This window comes from Centruroides sculpturatus, unplaced genomic scaffold, assembly GCF_000671375.1.
Source record: "Centruroides sculpturatus isolate CEXI.00-Female unplaced genomic scaffold, Cexi_2.0 scaffold459, whole genome shotgun sequence".
Classification (NCBI taxonomy): Eukaryota; Metazoa; Arthropoda; class Arachnida; order Scorpiones; family Buthidae; genus Centruroides; species Centruroides sculpturatus.
In genome coordinates this window covers 110,706-129,298 of record NW_019384631.1, presented here as the reverse complement: position 1 = coordinate 129,298, position 18,593 = coordinate 110,706, and the positions used below count along the sequence as shown (strand labels likewise).

Below are 18,593 nucleotides of genomic sequence, written 5' to 3'. Positions count from 1 at the left end.
TTGAATATCAGTGGAATAAGTGTATAACTCCTAATAAGTGATTTAGTTATGCTAGTGTAGTTTTCAGCCATAAGCATGTCTGAAAGTGTTGATTGTGGTTGAATGTATTTTGGTAATAACTTATATATTTATTTGTATAGTTTGTATTATGGACTTCATAGACTTCCAGTGGGTCACATGCATTTTTTTTTTTGTGAAGTTGAAAGCTTTTAAGCCTGTTGATTACAAACCCATTTGATAAAATAAACAGATTCTGCTTGATGTGATTTAACAGATTAAAATATTAATAAAAATACATAACAGAGAATAAAATTGTCTTCACTTTCCGCCATGTCCAATTACCAGAAACAACTATCTTCCACTGCAGAGACAACCTTTCTTTAGTGGCTATGCCTCTGCAAAAAATGCAAAATAGTCTAAAAGTTTACAAGTGACAATCCCAGCACAATTAAAAATGTATTTCTTTTGTAAAAATGCAGAGGCATAGCCTCTAAAGAAAGGTCATCTCTGGAGTGGAAGATAGTTGTTCCTGGTGATTGATTGGACATGGTGAAAAGTGAAGACATTTTTAGTCTTTGTTACATATTTTTATTAAATTGTAAATTTGTCAGCCTTTTTTACAAAAGGTTAAAATATATTCAAAAAGTATCTTTATTTCACTCATTTCCAAATAAACAATTAATTTAAAAATTGCTTTCTTTATGTTTAAATATAAATATTGTATCTGTTTATTTTAAAAAAATGAACATTCTTTTCAAGAATAAAAGTTATATTTTTTGTCTATCTTTAAAACTAATGATTTATTGTACTTACAATAATTTCACCAAATTGTTCAAAATGTTTTCTTAGTTCAGTTGTCGTGATGTCTTTTTCTAAGTTTCCAATGAATAATGTTCTCGTAGCTTTAGGATGATATTCATCAAGTTCTGCTTCTAAAGGCCTAAATTCATTATCTTCACCATCTATACCTTCATGTGCAGTTACCTCTATTCTACATCCAAAGAATAATTTGTCTTTTGATACTTCTAATGCTTTGTCAACATCTTCAGTTCTAAAAGATAAAATACAAAATATTTAATTTCTTATAATAACAGCAAAGAAAAACAATTTTTTTAAAATACTGTTTTGTATAATATCAATATAATCTGTTATATATGTGTATCAAGTATTATGAAGATACACATAAATGAAATTTTTTAATAAAATTACCATATTTCTGTGAAAGGTGGAGGAAATCATAGGCATCTCTAGCAAGATTATCATGAATATCATCTATAACCACAACAAAAGAACAAGAAAAAACTTGCAAGATTATTTACCCTAAAAATTTTGGGCAGAAAGCAAAATATAATCAACAGAAAAAACAGCTTTTTATCAGTCATTGCCTCCAGAAATGTCTGTATCTAAATGTATCCTGATGTCCTATCTTTTGGATTATGTAACAGGAGTATTTTAGCTACTGTAAAATATTGAAGAAACTGAATCTGACCCTTGGGTCAGAGTCAGTTTCTTCAATATGCTGGTAAAATTCAAAACTCCAGTAGCTCCTGCTTGTGCCAAGGCACAAGCAGGAGCTTCTGGAGTTTAGCCAGCATCATTTCTCTCAAGATGATGGTTTTAATGTGATAGTTTTTCAGATAAAAAGCAATTTTCTGTAGATGGCTCATACAATTTGTACTTGTATATGCTCAGATATGATCTTACTTCCCTGAGTATAAACCTGTATAGAATCAGCAGATGGGAAATGTGTTATAACTTTAGGGCAGTCACTTCAATGGAAAACCTCAAAGTTTAAGTTGTTGATCAGAAGTATAACAGCAGCTCTTATTTTGAGAAACTTCAGCATATCTTTCTCCCTTGGCCAGTTTGACTGTAAAACATGGATTGACAGCATCTTAAAAATTTGAGATTGTAATATTCTTAAAAATAAGCAGAAAAAATCATTTTAAGTGAAGAAATGAGATGGAGAACAATAGAATAACTCAACACTGGACAAAGTCAATTACTTATAGCAAAATGGCTAAATGTTCATAATAAAGCCTTCTAAATCAGTACAACAAACAAGCAGAATCATCTCCTAGAGACCTGTTTCTGGATATCCTTGAAAGGGCTACAACTATGAGACATGACCATTTGCTTGTTTCTAAACACAAGCCATCTTAGGTCATACACAAAACATTAACTTACTGCAGTAGTATTATGGTAAATATATTTCAAAAGCTCTATCAGGGTGGTCTTTATGCATGAATCCTCACTTAACATTGAGTACATTTGTAATCATTTACAAATTATTGATGCTGAATTTTCTTTATAAACAGTAAAATTGATTCTATGAGATGGGAAATAAGTGCTGGACATTGCAAACACAATCCAATTAGAATAGTACTAACTGAATTATATCTTGTTTATATTAATTAATCTATGGTAAAATTAGTTTCATTCTATTTCATGTTGTAGTTTATAAAAACTTATAGATGATATTAAGTGAGGACTTGATGTAGTTAATATGCCTTTAATATCTGTGTAAATATGAGCTTAATTACATTGGTCTTGAGAGCATGTTAACTGGAGTTCAAAACAATGCATCAATGTGCTTTTTACAAACCAGTCTCAGTTCCAAAGTAGTTCCCAATACACTCTGATATGAAGAGAGGCTTAAACATCTTATCAACCCTCTAAAATTTATAAAAACACTATTGCAAAGGTGGCTTGTTGGTACAAGTTAGAATATTAATCAGCAGTTACACAAATCCTCACATCTATTGACATGGTACAATAAAGACAGTAAGGCATCACAATGAAATCCTAAACCTGTATGTCCAACTCTATTTTGTTGCCTCAGGCCCTGATTCCATTTTAATGGACAATAATGGTTATCCGTGCATAATTTGTCTCGTTGCTGATACCTATAGAATGAAACAATTGCTTAAAGGGAATAGCTATCTAGATCATCTGATCCCAATCAGATAGAATTTGGGACACTCTAAAAAGATGAATTGCAAGCCTAAATACCCTTCCATGAACTCTGCAGGAGCTCATAGCTGCTTGTAAAAGCAGCTATGAGCTCCTGCAGATTTTTTGCTAATTCCCTCAGAATCTCATTGACAATCCTTGTCAATTATCTCACTAGTATCAGTGGAGTAGCATGGGTGTCAACCGCCCAGGGTGGAGGAAAATTTCACCACCCCCTTTATTAGGTATCTTAATTTAAAACATTAAAATTCAGTGTCATCACAGAATAAGTAATGAAAAATTCCATGCTAGTGTTGCCACCTTTTTAAAATCGCCGACCCTGATGGCAGGTGAGTTTTGTTCGAACAGAAGTTTCTGACGCATGCGTATATCATTTTGCAATGAAGAATAATTTGCAGTGCATGCTGGTTCTAAATCAGTTACAGTTAGCGACTAGGGAGATTTGGGTAAGAGTAATGCAAGTAAACTAGATGACTTAACCCTATTGAATATTGGAGGTGTATAAGAGTACAAATGAATTGTACAAGCAAAAAAAAAAGGTCAACAGGTTGCGCACAATATCACCGAATGGCGGGTCGGATGACAACACTATTTCCACTATTCCGTGCTCATTTCATACGGTCAAAATCGTAAGTGGACAAAAATATGATATAAAGTGGTTCAAATTCTTACAAGATATTATTATTATTATTATTTGTCAAATTTTGCTGCCCCTATAACATAATTTTGCCACCCCCTAAAAAGTGCTGCCCCCCTATGCTAAGCTACTGACTAGTATAAATCCTTTATGTTAAGCCTGAAGAGATCAAACACACTCTTGAAATGGCTTCACATTTGTATATTGTAATGTAAAAGTTTGCTGTTTACTGAATAAGACGCATATTTAGCAAAATGTTTAAAAGAATTTTCTCTTGTTGCACACAATATTGACATTTGTGATTACAAATCTTTCATAATTTAAATCAGATAGAAAAAAAAAATTAACTTTTGAAATAAATTATTATTATTATTTTTAAAATTAAGTTGACAAATTAAATAAATATAAAATAGAAAAGTATAATAAAAATTATATATTTTCAAAATTACATACTTTTTAAAACACACTACTGCATATCTATCTGTGCCTTGGCCTATTACTTTTACCATGGTGACCTTTCCATGCTTTTTGTATTCATGAAATAAGCCATCTTTCAGGCTTGTATCTAAAAAAATTATTACCCATAAATTATAAAAATATTTAGGTAATGTTATCAAAATGATAAAAATAATGTAATAATTCTTACCAGTTGACCTTACAGGTAAATTTTTTACACAGATACCCAATGGCCTTTTTTCATCTTTCTCGTTACTATCTACAGAGACAGGGACACAACCCTGTGGTTGATTAGACACCTGAGAATTATTACTTGTTGCAGCTGATACGGTAGAAGATAAATATGTAGTAGTGTTCACTAGACTGACAGCACTTGCTGACCGTCCCCCTTTATTGCTTCCTTGACTTCCATAGGAAGCTCTAAATAAAGATAAATTACATTATATTTAAAATTCAAAAATTTATTTCTTAATAAAAAAAAATAACTTACGCAGGTGATCTTGATTTTGAAGGTGATCGAGATCTACTACTGCTATCACTTGAACTACTGCGTAGTTTTGAGGAGGAACTGGACGAATGACTGCCACTTGTACTCCTTGACCTGGATCGAGATCGTGAACGTGAATTTGATCTAGAACCCGAAGGTGAGCGTGACGGAGATCTTCTTTTATGTTGCCTTTGCCGACTGCCGCTCCTAGAATGAGGTGGGGATGCAACAGTAGAACCAACTGTTGAAGTTGCAGAAGTATTTGGCCTCCGTGTTAAACGATTTACATTTGATGTCGAGTCTCTTTCATCACTGTACTGATCACTAGGATACCTTTGTTGATCAAAATGCTGTCTAGTAGCATTATGGCCACGAAAATGATTTTGAGTTCTAGATAATAAGAAATAAAAACAGTCACTTCATATTCACTTAATTTTATTAATTAAGACAGTGAAATAAAATTATTTAATAATAATGTAAAACCATAATCAATAATTAAAATTATCCAATTCATATAATATTAAAATACTAGTTGGAATGAAAATTGTCAATCAAAATCATTTAATTTCAGTTTCTGTAAGAAAGAAAATTAGCATTAATTGTATCATACGAATTATTTTGCTCAATATATAGTAGACACTTTGTAATCTGACATATATTGGACTGGTGGGTGTTGAATTACAACAAATTGTCAGATTACTGGATTTTGTACATATGTATGTACCGGACTGACACATGTATGTAATCAGTCTCTTTATGTCACATTGACAAGAGGTAACATGAAAATTTCATGTGCAGTTTGAAAACGTTTCTAAACCATTCTGCCAATTCTAACATCTAGTGATATCACTTCCTAGTATCTGCTACAAAGTCGCACACATGTAGATTAACTTAGGAGACAGACTGTTACCTCACATGAAACTACTTGTCACTTATATTGCTTATACCTTAATTCATATATATATATATATACACACCTTAATTCACTTAGATACTATGATTTTAAGCTACTTAAGAAAACATATAGTATATTGCATTAAAAAGACTAAAAAATTTATCATGTATCAAAAATAAACAAAATTTTAAAAATATATTTGAAAAATGTATTCTCCTTTTTGAGAATTTCTTTACTTAGTTTTATAATAAAACAATCATTTGAACAAATATGTAGTTACTAATGATAATTTCATATGTTTTATTTCTTAAAAGTAATTTCCACTTTATATTATTGCAAGAGTGATATTTATTCATTTGTAATTTTTGTTTTTTGAAGAATTTTACAATATTTTGTTTAATATTCCAAAATGTTATTTTATAAAGACAATAGATATTATTATATTCGAAACATGTTTCTTCTCTTTTTTAATTAACTATTGAGTGTTCAAGAATATAAGAACATTTATATATATCTATGATTGGTTGAACATGAAAAATATAAATTCCAGACAAAATATTTCTAAACTGAAGTATAGTTTCTTGATTTTTCATTATATTTAATATTTACTCAAAATGACATAGAATGAGTATTATTTATTGTAACATTGTCACAATGCCAGGCTGCAATTTTTAATATTTGAAATTTATTTCATTTAAAATATATGCTCTCCACCACAAATTAGTACTGAAGTGTCTGCCCCTGTACATCACACTTTTCCATTAGCAATGGAGTTGTGAGATAAAGGAAAGACAGACAGACGGAATTTATAGGTCTACAATATTTACAAACTGCAGTCCAATAACTTTTTCCAGATGTTTGTTTCAGGTGATTCTGTTCTATTCAATAAATTATGTAAAGGATTTTCCCTTACAGAGGAATAAAAGCATTACATTTTTAATTTTCTTTATATAATACATTCTTAAATGATACCAAAGTTTGTAGTTACAGCCAATTAACAATTATCCTTGCTTTTAATTCTTGAATTAGTAAACTACAAATGAACAAAACTGATAAACTATTTCAAAATAATAATTACATATAATAAAAGAACTTTATAGAAAAATATCTTGTCTTTACAGATCATAATTATTTGAGCCGTTTATTTTGAAAATGGGGCAAGTCCAATTTTTGTTATTGCGAGATATTTAAAGGTTTGCATTTCAATAAATTTAAAAATATTGGTAAGTATTAATAGATATATTTTTAATATTTTGTGGTACCAGATAATGTAAGTTTATAATCCAATAGTGTTTACAGTGCTGACTAAAAAAAGTAAGAGTTTCATTATAACTAAATGGACTTGCCTCACTTTCAAAATTAATGAATTATTGTAATCGTTCATTTAATTGGGAATTTTTTCAGTTGCATCAGCCTTTTTTTAATAATAAAAACAAAATACTATTCAAATTTTTATAAATATTTATTCATTTGATAAAAAGTGAAACAAAACAAAGAATATTCTAGTAGAAAATATAACATAACAAAAAAAATTCAGTTTTATTAAGAATTTCAATCAAATTATACATTTTCAGTTTATACGTAGGTATAACTAAATGAATTTTATTCAGGATTTAACATTTTAAAATATTCATGATGAACGGGAGGTATATATGGTAATAAATCCATCATGTCCTTGTATTTTTCAGATGTAATAGATCTCCTTTTTTCATACAGAAAAGATAACTTTATATTTCCGAAATTACTTGGTCTTCCTCGTTGTGGTGACAAATCGATAATTTTAAATTCAGCATCTCGTTCTATCGAAGTTTTGTAGAACATTTTGTATGGTGCATCCCTTGTAAATCTGATCCAGCATATATTTAACCAATTCACGGTTTCTCCATCGGTATTTTTGTTTCTTTTTAAAACTGCTTTCCCCAGAGGTTGGGTTGAAAAAAAATTTTCGCGTTTCATTTCATGTACTAAAAATTTATTATGTTTTCGACAATTTCGTATTAGTTTATAGTAATCCTGGGGAATATACAAGGAACTGGCTTTCCGGATTGCCATTTCTACCACTCCAAAATCACGATCGTTCGGTAAAAATGAATGTCCTGAAAATAAAAATTTGTGATCAATGATATTTATTTCATTGTCACCAGACTGAACAATTTTTATCCACATTAAGGCCAACTTTATGTTTCTATTTTGGCCAGTGCACATGTCACTATAAGCTATAATGTGTTTTTGGGTTGTCACAGTCTGTAAGTGCTTCAAACAGCAAGATGCTACTTCTTGTGCTCCTCGGGATGCTATAGTTTCATCCCAAACATACACACTAACTTCATCATTATGAAAATTGTGGAAGCCTTGATTCAATACATACATATTCCGCTTATATTTCTCGGTGTTGGAAGTAAACCTATTATTATCGAAACACAAAATTAAGATATACTTTTTGTTATTTATGAAATATTGTACAACCACCGACTTTCAATATCAAAGATAGATAGATAGAAACACCCTAGATTTCAGACATGATGTCAAACGGCCACATTGCTTCACCATACAGCAACCGGAGCTAAATTTTGCCGTAATATATGCGGTCAAAAATAATTTCAATCTAAGATGGACTTGCACCACTTTCAAAATAAACATATTTTCAATACTGTTAAGAGCTAAAACTTCCATCTCCCAAATACTAGAATCTGAATTTTTTTTTACTATAAATTGTTTACACATAAAAAGATCATAACAAGTTTTATCTGTAACTACCATTACCTCAATTTTTTTCAAAAATGGACTTGCCCCACTTTCAAAATAAATGGCTCATTTAATGCTAGTCTAGTTATTAAAAAAAGTCTTATCAATCAGTATATACCTAATATGAGGAGTCTCTCTCAAATTTATAGTTTTATACTTGTACTAGTACACTTAACATTTTCCCCACATGGTTTTTTTTTTTACAAAATCTTGAAATAACATGGTTGAAAAAAACTGACTTAATTTTCAAATTTAATAAAATAAAAAATTTAAAAATTATCATCAATATGAGCAAATGAAACAAAAGGAAGAAAGAGAGTTGATAAAAAGTAATTTATTAGTTCATAAAAGGTTTTCAAGTATTGCATCATTCAATCAGTTTATTTTTGAAGTAACATAAGCTCATAGCATTTTTGTCAGAGTGAAGTGCATAGGTCATGCTGTTAGGTGTACTAAAGAATAAAAAAATAAATATGATTTCTTACAAGTTTGCAGTATGTCTAATTTATAAGTTTTTACAAGTCTAATTAAAATATTTTAATTAGAATTTTTACAATAGATTGAGTTCAAAATGTCTAAAATTACAAAAGGAAAAAAAGAAAAACCACTTTATTAGAAACTTGGACTATAAAAAGCTTGGACTGCCTTGCAAATGGTGAAGATTCAACATCTGTGGGTAAAAGTTTTGGCTTGAACAAAGCAATTATTGGAACAATTAGGAGAAATGAGAATTCTATACAAAAATCTATCATCTGCAGATCAAAGCTTAGCTCAAAAATATCATCATATAGTAGAGAAAATGCAGTCTTAGAAAAAAATTGAAAATTTTTTGATGTTTTGGATTGAGGATTTGGTGCAAAAGAGGGTACCTGTGGATGGAAATATTATAGAGCAGAAGGCACCATGAATTTATAAAAAAACTACAGGAATCAGAACCATCAACATGTTTTTAAGCAACTCAAGGCAGAAAAAGGAATTTTTTGCTAGTGAAGGATTTTTTTTTTAAATTCCTTTCACAATATTAAAGTTAAAGGGAAAATTGTATCTGCAGATGAAAACACTGTCAAGAGCTTTCTAGAAAAACTAGCCAAAATAATAAGAGAAGATGGTTATGTTCCTGACCAGATTTTCTGACAATGCTGACAAACCAGGTCTATACTGGAAGAAAATTTTTATCACTTTGTTTACACAGTTTTTGAATGAAATACAGTTATTTATTTAATCTTACATGGTTTTTTAATAACTTGGAATGTATCTCCCATTTTACTATAGAAAACATTTGTTTTTTGTATGGTTTTCTACACAATTTTTTGAGGAATGTGTCTTCTATGTAAAAAAAAAGAGTTGGGTATATATACAATTGTATCACTGTTCAAAAATTATTACATTTGTGCATGAATAAAACACAGATATATATTACTATGTTTTATATATATACATTAGAAAAAAGTTTTCTATACATTAAAAAATTTTTAAATACATTAGAAAAAATTGCCATTTTAAAATATTGAAATGTACTCTTATTGCCATTAGCTCTCAGCAAATGAGTAGAGACATGGCATTTTATAAAAAGGTATTCAAAAACATAAATGAGTTAGAAAATTATCAGGTGACCAAAGTAGTTTGTATGATTTTTGTATACATAAACAAGCATCTACAACACAATGTACATATGTATTGTACATGCTGGGGTTGTGTGATAGCTGGCTGAGTGCCATAAGTGAGTGTTTACAGGACATTGATGCTAAATGCATCTGCAACTGGCACCGGATGTAACCAAGAATGGTTATCTCATGTTTAAATATATCTGGAAGAGGAGATCAAACTAGAAGCTCAGGTAGCATAACTGGCAATGCATCCACATGGTAAGTGACAGCTGCAGGTGCAAGTCCCTCTCCAGACCAATTCTTTTCTTCCAGAATTTTCTAAATTATTTAACCCATTCATTATTGCAATTGAAAATTCATCTAACAGTTTTTCTTTTGTTAATTTTAAAGTCATTAAGGGTGTCTTTAGAATATGTAGGAAATTATTTGTACACCACATTCATCTACCCTTGCAAGTTTTCCCAAAACAACCAAAGACAGGTTATATGCTTATCTCATCTTAGTTCTCATTCATTTTCTGTATATTTAAGCCATGCTTTAATTGATATTGTTAGACATTCTTATTCAAATTTGTACCTTGAAAGCTGATAAATTTTCAGCAATTATTCCCTATGTTTATATTAATGTCATTTCAGAGAACTTTTACAGTTAAGATATATGACATAATTGTTATCCTAAAAAGCTACAAATTTTTGCTTTTTTCATTGCTATAAAGTGAATTTTGACAACTAAAAATAATTACATGAAGTTAAAATAACAGCCTTAGTTTCAGTATGCAATGTTTTCTTTCATTACAAGAATAACATTAGTTTCTGACATCAATTTCAATTTTGTTAGAAAAAAATTAATAATGACATTATTTCAGATTTGGTTTATTTGCTTCAAGTTTCATTGCTTAATATTTTAAATTGTATACAATTTAAAATATGAAATATCTTCAGATTTAATGAATCCTGGCATATTTATCAACTATTGTCCATATTGTCAACTATTAAAAAATGAAACTGCTTTTTTAGAAACAAAACTTTATTAGTATACAAAGAGAATTTTTAGTTTATTTTAGACTAACATCAACTTATACAGGATGTTCCAAAAAAAGTACTCACTCTTTGAGTAACCATTACTAATATATTAAGTTTTGATTTAGGTGTTTATTGATATAAATACAAGTCTAATAAGTTAAATTAAATAAAATTTAATGGCATTATAGAAAACATATGCTTTTTTTCTAGGAGAAATGACTAATGAGTATTGAACTGATAAAGAGTGAGTACATTTTTTTAGGACTCTGTGTATATATATATCTTCAAAAAATAATACATTCATTATAAATCTATTACAAATAAAACAACACTATTTATAATTTAAATAATATTATGCAATTTAAACTGACAAATATAAAATTAAAATAAAAGTACAATAGAGTTAATAGGACATAAATTTCCACTTTCATTTGTCTGACCGTCTTTCTTAATCTCAAGAACATTGTTAGATAAATGAAATTTAAGTCCAAATATGGAAAGCTTAGGAGCAGTATGTCCCTATTAACTATATATGAACTTCCAATGCAAACTGGGAAGTCACATTATTTCAATTCAAGAATTTTTCCTTGAAAGGAGTTAGATGACCAGCATGACTGCATTACTAATGGAACAGTATGATGTATGTACAGGGGCAAGACACTACAATACTAATTTGAGGTGGAGAGAATATATTTTAAATTAACTAAAATTAAAAATATGATTAAAAATTGCAGCCTAGCATTGTGATGTCACAATAAATAATTGCTCATTTTTATTTGTTTATTTATTGAACCATATAACATTACAAGATAGTTTTCCAGCAGTTAATACAGAATTCATTTATTCTAATCACTTATATGTTAACAGGTACATACATCATGAAATGCTTGGAGCATTCCATTTTGGAATCTCTTAAATTCAGCAGCTAGGCCTGAAGCAGGTTTCTTAAATAAGCCAAAAACTTTTGTAGTTCTCAATAAATTTTTTGCTGGAAAAGTGTTTATAGTGGCTTTGTGATATATTTTATTGTTCATTTTCTTTTAAATGTAAAGTGCATCCTAAACGTATGAGACAGATTCAATTAAACATGGTTAGTAGCACTGTTAACAGGGTATGCTGTGTTATTTTTCTTTAAGACTAGTAATAATAATGAAAGAGTATATATTAATGCAGCCCTGTTCAAATAGTTGTCCCTGCCAGGCAGCATTTGTGTCCATCATGTATTTTACAAAATGGCATTGCCCATATCAAACTGCACCAGAATTGAACAGCAAGCTGTTATTTAATTTTTGACAGCCAAAGGCAGTAGACCTAGTTAGGTCATATCCATTGCAGGATATATGAACAATATGGAGAGTTGTGCATGCTATTAAAAAAACTTGGGTTGAAAAGTCTATATGTAGCCTATTATCTATATTTATTTGGCCTTTCTTGATCTTTTTGAACCCATTTTAAAGCTTTTTGTAGTGACATGCATGACTGTGCATATTGTACATGCATTCTGCAATGAATCTCACTAGGTCTAATGCTTTTGGCTGTCAAAAACCACTGTTCGATCCTGTGTGATATGAGTGACATCATTTTGTAAACCATGTAGCGAACATAGATGCCACCTGGCATGTACTTGTTTACTATGTTATTTTTCTTTACCAGTGCTACTAACCTTATTTGTTAAATCTGTCTTGTTAAGTTAGTTATTACTTTAGTCATTCTAAACTGAAAATGCCCAAAATTATTTTATTCATTCTAAAAAAAATGCCAAATAATATAGACAAAAAATACTCTTAATGCTATGTATTTTTTTAAAGTAAATTTATTTTTGTATCATTGATGTTGTTTTACTCTCATCTAATATGTAGACTATACCTGACAAACTAGAAACTTAAAATTATTTGAAAAATTTATATATACATATATATATTTTATATTGCAATAACATTTGCAAGTCATTTCTGACTTGTAGAACTGAAATCTAATATAAAATAAATTTATTATGTAATGTATTTTTAAAACATGAACTAATATGGAGATTATAGTTGTGCTTTTATGCATTCAATAATATAATATATAAGCATTTATATGTTTTAATGGCATACTGAAATGTTGGCATATCATTCTTTACATATTAATTTTAATAGTAAAGACTACAGAATAGAATAACAAATGATTTGCATAAACACAATGGATATCTTGTTAGATATGCAATTAAAAGCATGTCCTGAATAATTACATAAATAGAATAAGAAAACATGCATGTTGATGATTTGCTAATTATATGATAAAAATCAGAAACTGAGAAATTTATACATCAAATAATCATCAGTCTGTAATTCAATTTGAAAGATGTATATAATATCAATTCTAATGCTTTTAGCTTAATAACATAACTAATTAGTGTATATAGTTTATCAACAAATCAGCTATATAAATTATCTGTAGAATTTCATATAAATTCAGATTACGCACATGTTCCATTGCAGAACTTATAGAACCTGAAGTAGACCTTAGCAGAAGGTTGAAAATGTTCATATTTCATTAAAAATGTTATGTTACTGGAAGAAAGGTTTTTGTAGTGTTTTTTGTGTTATATAAATTGATTTGTTGAAATCAGAATATAATGAAATAATCCATAAAAAAATTAAATTAAAGTAGTTTATATAGTTAATTATTGTAAAAGTTGGAGTTTCTTCTATTAAATATCAACACATTTTCTGGATATCTGTTTTTGTTTCTGGATATCTGGATATATTTGGCACTAACAAAATCAAAAAAGTTTAGATTAAGGTGAACTGACTTACCATTTTATCTAACTAGTAAATATATTTCAGTTGTTTGTCTTCTGAATATTTGTGAAGATACACAAATTTACATGCAAATACACAAATGCACATATACACAAAACTCTACTAGCATTTTGAGATGATCTTTATCAGTATAAAGAAAATATCAAAATAATAGACAAGAGAATATACGAAACATTCCTATTACAATCAATTATATAAGGTCATCTTTACTGGATCAAATAAAACATGTATCAAAATATAATCAAAATATTTTATTTCGCTTTCATACAAAAGAACACCCATTCTACATTGGAAAAAAAAACCAAATATCACATAATATATAAATGTAACATTACAATTCTTTTTGTTAAAGAACAACAGAGATCTCAACAATTACACTTTAGTTCTTTTTGTAAACTCTAATCTATAATAATGACACAGTAATAATAATAATAATAATAATAATAATAATTACTACGTACATGTGAACTATACATTCATTATTATTATTTTATTACTTTAGATACAATGATAAAAAAAATAAGAAATGATATTAATATGTACTGTAGAAATATGTGATAATTTTTCTATATAGTGTAGAAAATGTAAATCAAATGAGACAAAGTGATAAGAATGATGACAATAATGATGGTCTTAAAGGTTTCTGAAAAGGACTTAATTTTTAAATTATGAAATGGAAAACATGATTGAATACTTAAATGAAAGAGACATGCAATCCATCTATGTAGTATGAAAATCTTTACTTGAAGAATAAACAACTTACTTTTATATCATTAACTTAGTAATATAAATTCATAAATAACTTACTATTTTTAAGATTGTACAGTTCAAATCATAATTTGTAAGAACTTATTTTTCATAATTTTCAACTAAAATATTCTTACAATATAAATTATAAGTCTTTATATACTGTACATATAAATTTTAAAAAAAAACATGCTTTATTCACACATCACACTGTTTTAATTTCAATGATTAATTTTGTAAATATGAAGAGTAACATGATTGCAAAATTGACTGTTACAATCAAGAATTAAAAAAATGAAATAAAAAATTGCAATGAGAGAGAATAATGGATTATTTGTATTTTGTTTTATTGTGTAATAAAAATAACGTGTCGCTATATTCTTTATGAAAATAATTTTTTATGCATATATGTAGATTTTTATTATAAATTTATTTAAGTTCACCTTTGTTACATAAATTAATAAATATAGATAAATTAAAATTAAAAGAATATGTAAATCTAAAAACTGTCACACTGATGACAATTCATGCATTTGTGAAATGTATCCTCTAAGTTTTAATATATGGTCAACTCGCATTAATACAAATCACTAGGGGAACAGCAGTTAGTTCGCTTTATTGAAAATTTGTGTTAACGATTTTAGGGTCAAGGTCAGGGTTGTATAATTTAAAGGGTTAAGAATTAATAGACAATCAAAATCTCTAAATTATAATATTTAATTAATTTACTAAAAGTTAAATTAAATTAAATTTATTTACAAAAATTAATTGATCTAAATTATTTTCAAATCAAACAAAATGGAGATGATGGTATTTGCCATTTAAGTGAGGAGCAGTATATCAGAGTGGTTAATTAATCAAAACAAAGCTAAAAGAAATCTGTGATTTTTTTTTCTGTTGAAAATTGTTTGAAAAAGTAAAAATTATTTTTTGGTGCTAAAAGAGTAAAAAAGCAGCCAAATGGCATTACTGTATGCACCCCCATATGCAAACTAGCACATGTTTGCATGGGATCACATCCATTTAAATGGGTTGGCACCCTTAAACTTTAATCCCTATTTTCTGAGTACAATAGAATGGTCAGCTAAAACCAGATATTTGCTCTACAGTTGGAGGTTGAACTCGTCTTTGCTTCCTAGGAGAATAAAATTATGCTACTCAAAATAAAACATTTATTACACTACCACTTTGCTTTTTACGCTTTTCAACATGAATAATAAAATTATTATTGGAAACAGGATTATTTCTTGGGGATGGTAAAGATAATGTACAGTTCAGCTTAATGAATTCTGGTAAAATTGTTCATTTTATCATGTGAAAATTAACATTGTGACAATGGCATTTTGCTGAGGCAATGGCAATATTTGCTTTAACACAAGGATGTACTTTATAAATGCTTGTTTTAAGACAAGTCAACTGTATTTCCATCAAGTAATTGGTCTTAATTTATATAAATCTTTGTTCATAAATGAATTATATGAATGTAACTTGCATAAATCCTGTCCAAATGTTCATAATGTAAAAATTATTTGAATCTACTGTATTTAATTACCACAATTTCATATGAATATCCCACAGGTTATCTAAGTTCAAAACTTAAATTAAAAGCAGGTATGGGTTATATGATGATGCAGGTTATTTGCTTTAACTCAAAATTTTAAACTCACTCAACAGCTTTTCCTCATTATTTTGCTCATTGATATATTTTTGAATGCATCATGCATTTGGAATGATGTAATTCAAATAACCTTTTAATAAATTCTTTTCTGAATATCTAGTTCAGATGGATCTGAAGATAAATATTTTTTGAAACATATTACATTTCAATTACTTTTAATAGACTGGCTTCTCTAGAATTCTTAGCTTTTACTTTATCTAAACTTATAAAGAATATCTTTAAAAACAAAAGAAACCTTTTATGCACACACAGACATTCATCTACCATTGTAATTTGTCCTATACCATCAAATATATATATATGTATACTTTTCCTTTAGTCCTTTCCCATTCATTTTCTATATGTTTATTTACATTTTAATTATTACTATTATTATTAGACATTTCTATTTGTAACTTAAAAGCTAATACATTTCCAGTAATGCTCACTATAATGATTCAGAAAACTATTTAGAAGCCAAACACTGATGTTAGTTTTTTATAGTGAATAAAAGTAATTGACTTTAGAACAATGATTTTCAACTGGTGTGCTGTTAAAATTTTTGAAAGTTATTAAATAAATTATTTTTTCAAAGAAGCCCAAAGAACAATAAGTATACACATAAAATTAAAACCTCTTTAAATTGATTATACTAGTTTTTCATTGTTATAATAAATAAACATTTTACTACATTATGTAAGCAAAATTATATTCTAAAAACATGTAAAGCTCAGATAAATGTTCACTTAATGTTTATAAAATAAAAAATAGATAATTAAAATTCTTATTAATTAAAAAGTCTTATTTATTTATTAGAAATTATAATAAATTGTTTTGTGTTAATAAATAAATTATGAAAAATGAAATCTTTCTTTTTAATTATTTATTAATCATTATAATTTAAGTGTGCCACAAAAATTTAATTATAGGTTTGTGTGTACTATGAGATAAAAAAAAAAGATTGAAAAACACTGCTCTGGAATGTGTATTATTAGCTATTGTAGAAGCTGTGTACAGATTTCATAGCAAAATCTTAATGGCAACTATTAATTACTGCTTGTTCAAAGGTGATCATTCTCATCAAGAGCCACACTGACCATGCTGCCAACCCATAGTCATTTCAATTGGCTCTTAAAATCGATTATCAGGAATCAACAGATATTATCAACATTAAAATCATGTTTAATTTTTTCAGACTATTTTAGTATTTATATTATTATTACTATTATTTGATAAATAAAATAGAAATAAACCAAAACAATACAAGAAATTTGATGTCTGATGGTAATTTTTGTTTCCAACACTCATTCAATTTAAAAATGCCATCTCAAACATTCCATTTTTTCCATTTCACTTATTTTATAATTACAGCTAAAAAGAACCATTTATAAATACAAAACAAATGAATGCAAATATAAACCTATAAGCCCTATAGTTATAGTAAAGCCAAATGATTACCTGATTAGATTGGGCTATATTACTGCTACTATTAATTAAATGCTAAGTAATTTGCCTAGAGATTGCTAGATTGGCCTAGAGGTAGACAATCAATGCCATCTCTTATTAAATTTAACAAGAGATGGTACCTAGAACATCTCTAAGATCTAATTCAGCAATTGTTTGGCTTTAATGAAACAAATGAAATAGGGGAGAAAACAGAATAAATGAGAAACGCCCCATAAGATAAATACCAATAAGTGTCATGTCTTCTATGTCACCTGGAGATGAAGGGTATATGGTGGTGCAGGCTATGCAAGTATTTTATTTCCATTCTAGTAATTTGCAGGATATACACCAGTGCAGGTCATCCATATGAAATTACAATACTTATTTTGTATGTTTAAATATATATATTTTTATAAATTAATGTGAGGTAGATGTTTAAAAAATAGAAAATCTTTGTTTCTTTAAAATAAAATCTTGTTATTTTATTGAAACAAAGACTGATCTTTACTTATTCCTCAAACTAAAATGATAAAACCATATTCTAACATTAAATGTTAGAATGTCTTAATGATTTTACACATTAATACTCATTTTTATTAGATAATTGAATTATAAACAATTTGCTTCAAAAATTTCCTTTTTATTTCTATAATTTAACTTTTTAAAAAATGTTTTGTTGTTGTTGAACTTTAAATAAACATTAAAATAAATATTTTAAAATATAAAAAATGGTTTATACTTTGTTAGCTTCTAATATTTAATCATCATTCTTTATTTGGTTTTCATCTTTTATATCTTAATGTTCCATTTATTATGCTCTTCAGAGCATTAATTTATAAAACGACTAATTTTTTTTTTATATCCATAAAGTAAATTTTGATGAAAACTCTCTTTTGTTCCTTCTAATAAAGCAAAACATTATCAATATGCAAAAACAATTTCAGCATTATAAATGCTAATAATTCAGTTTTTTCCCATAAATTTTTCTTACTGAAAAATTCAAGTTTTCAAAAACTACTTTGTTAGAAAACCAACAAAATATTACTTTAACATTTTAGATCCAAAAATTTTCAGCTTCTTAGGCTCATCATCAGAACTAAAAAAATACAATTCTATA

At 27.9% G+C, this 18,593-nt stretch overlaps 1 protein-coding gene across 1 annotated transcript in view; it reads right to left on the bottom strand.

The window, feature by feature from the left end:
* Positions 1 to 18,593, bottom strand: part of LOC111625748 (protein split ends-like) — a 98,561-nt gene that overhangs the window by 58,443 nt on the left and 21,525 nt on the right. The window contains exons 3-6 of the mRNA XM_023368969.1: positions 4,557 to 4,943; positions 4,257 to 4,486; positions 4,064 to 4,175; positions 814 to 1,051 (exon numbers count right to left, since the gene is read on the bottom strand). Coding sequence (XP_023224737.1) covers positions 814 to 1,051; positions 4,064 to 4,175; positions 4,257 to 4,486; positions 4,557 to 4,943 — 967 coding nt within the window. The remainder of the gene's footprint in view (positions 1 to 813; positions 1,052 to 4,063; positions 4,176 to 4,256; positions 4,487 to 4,556; positions 4,944 to 18,593) is intronic.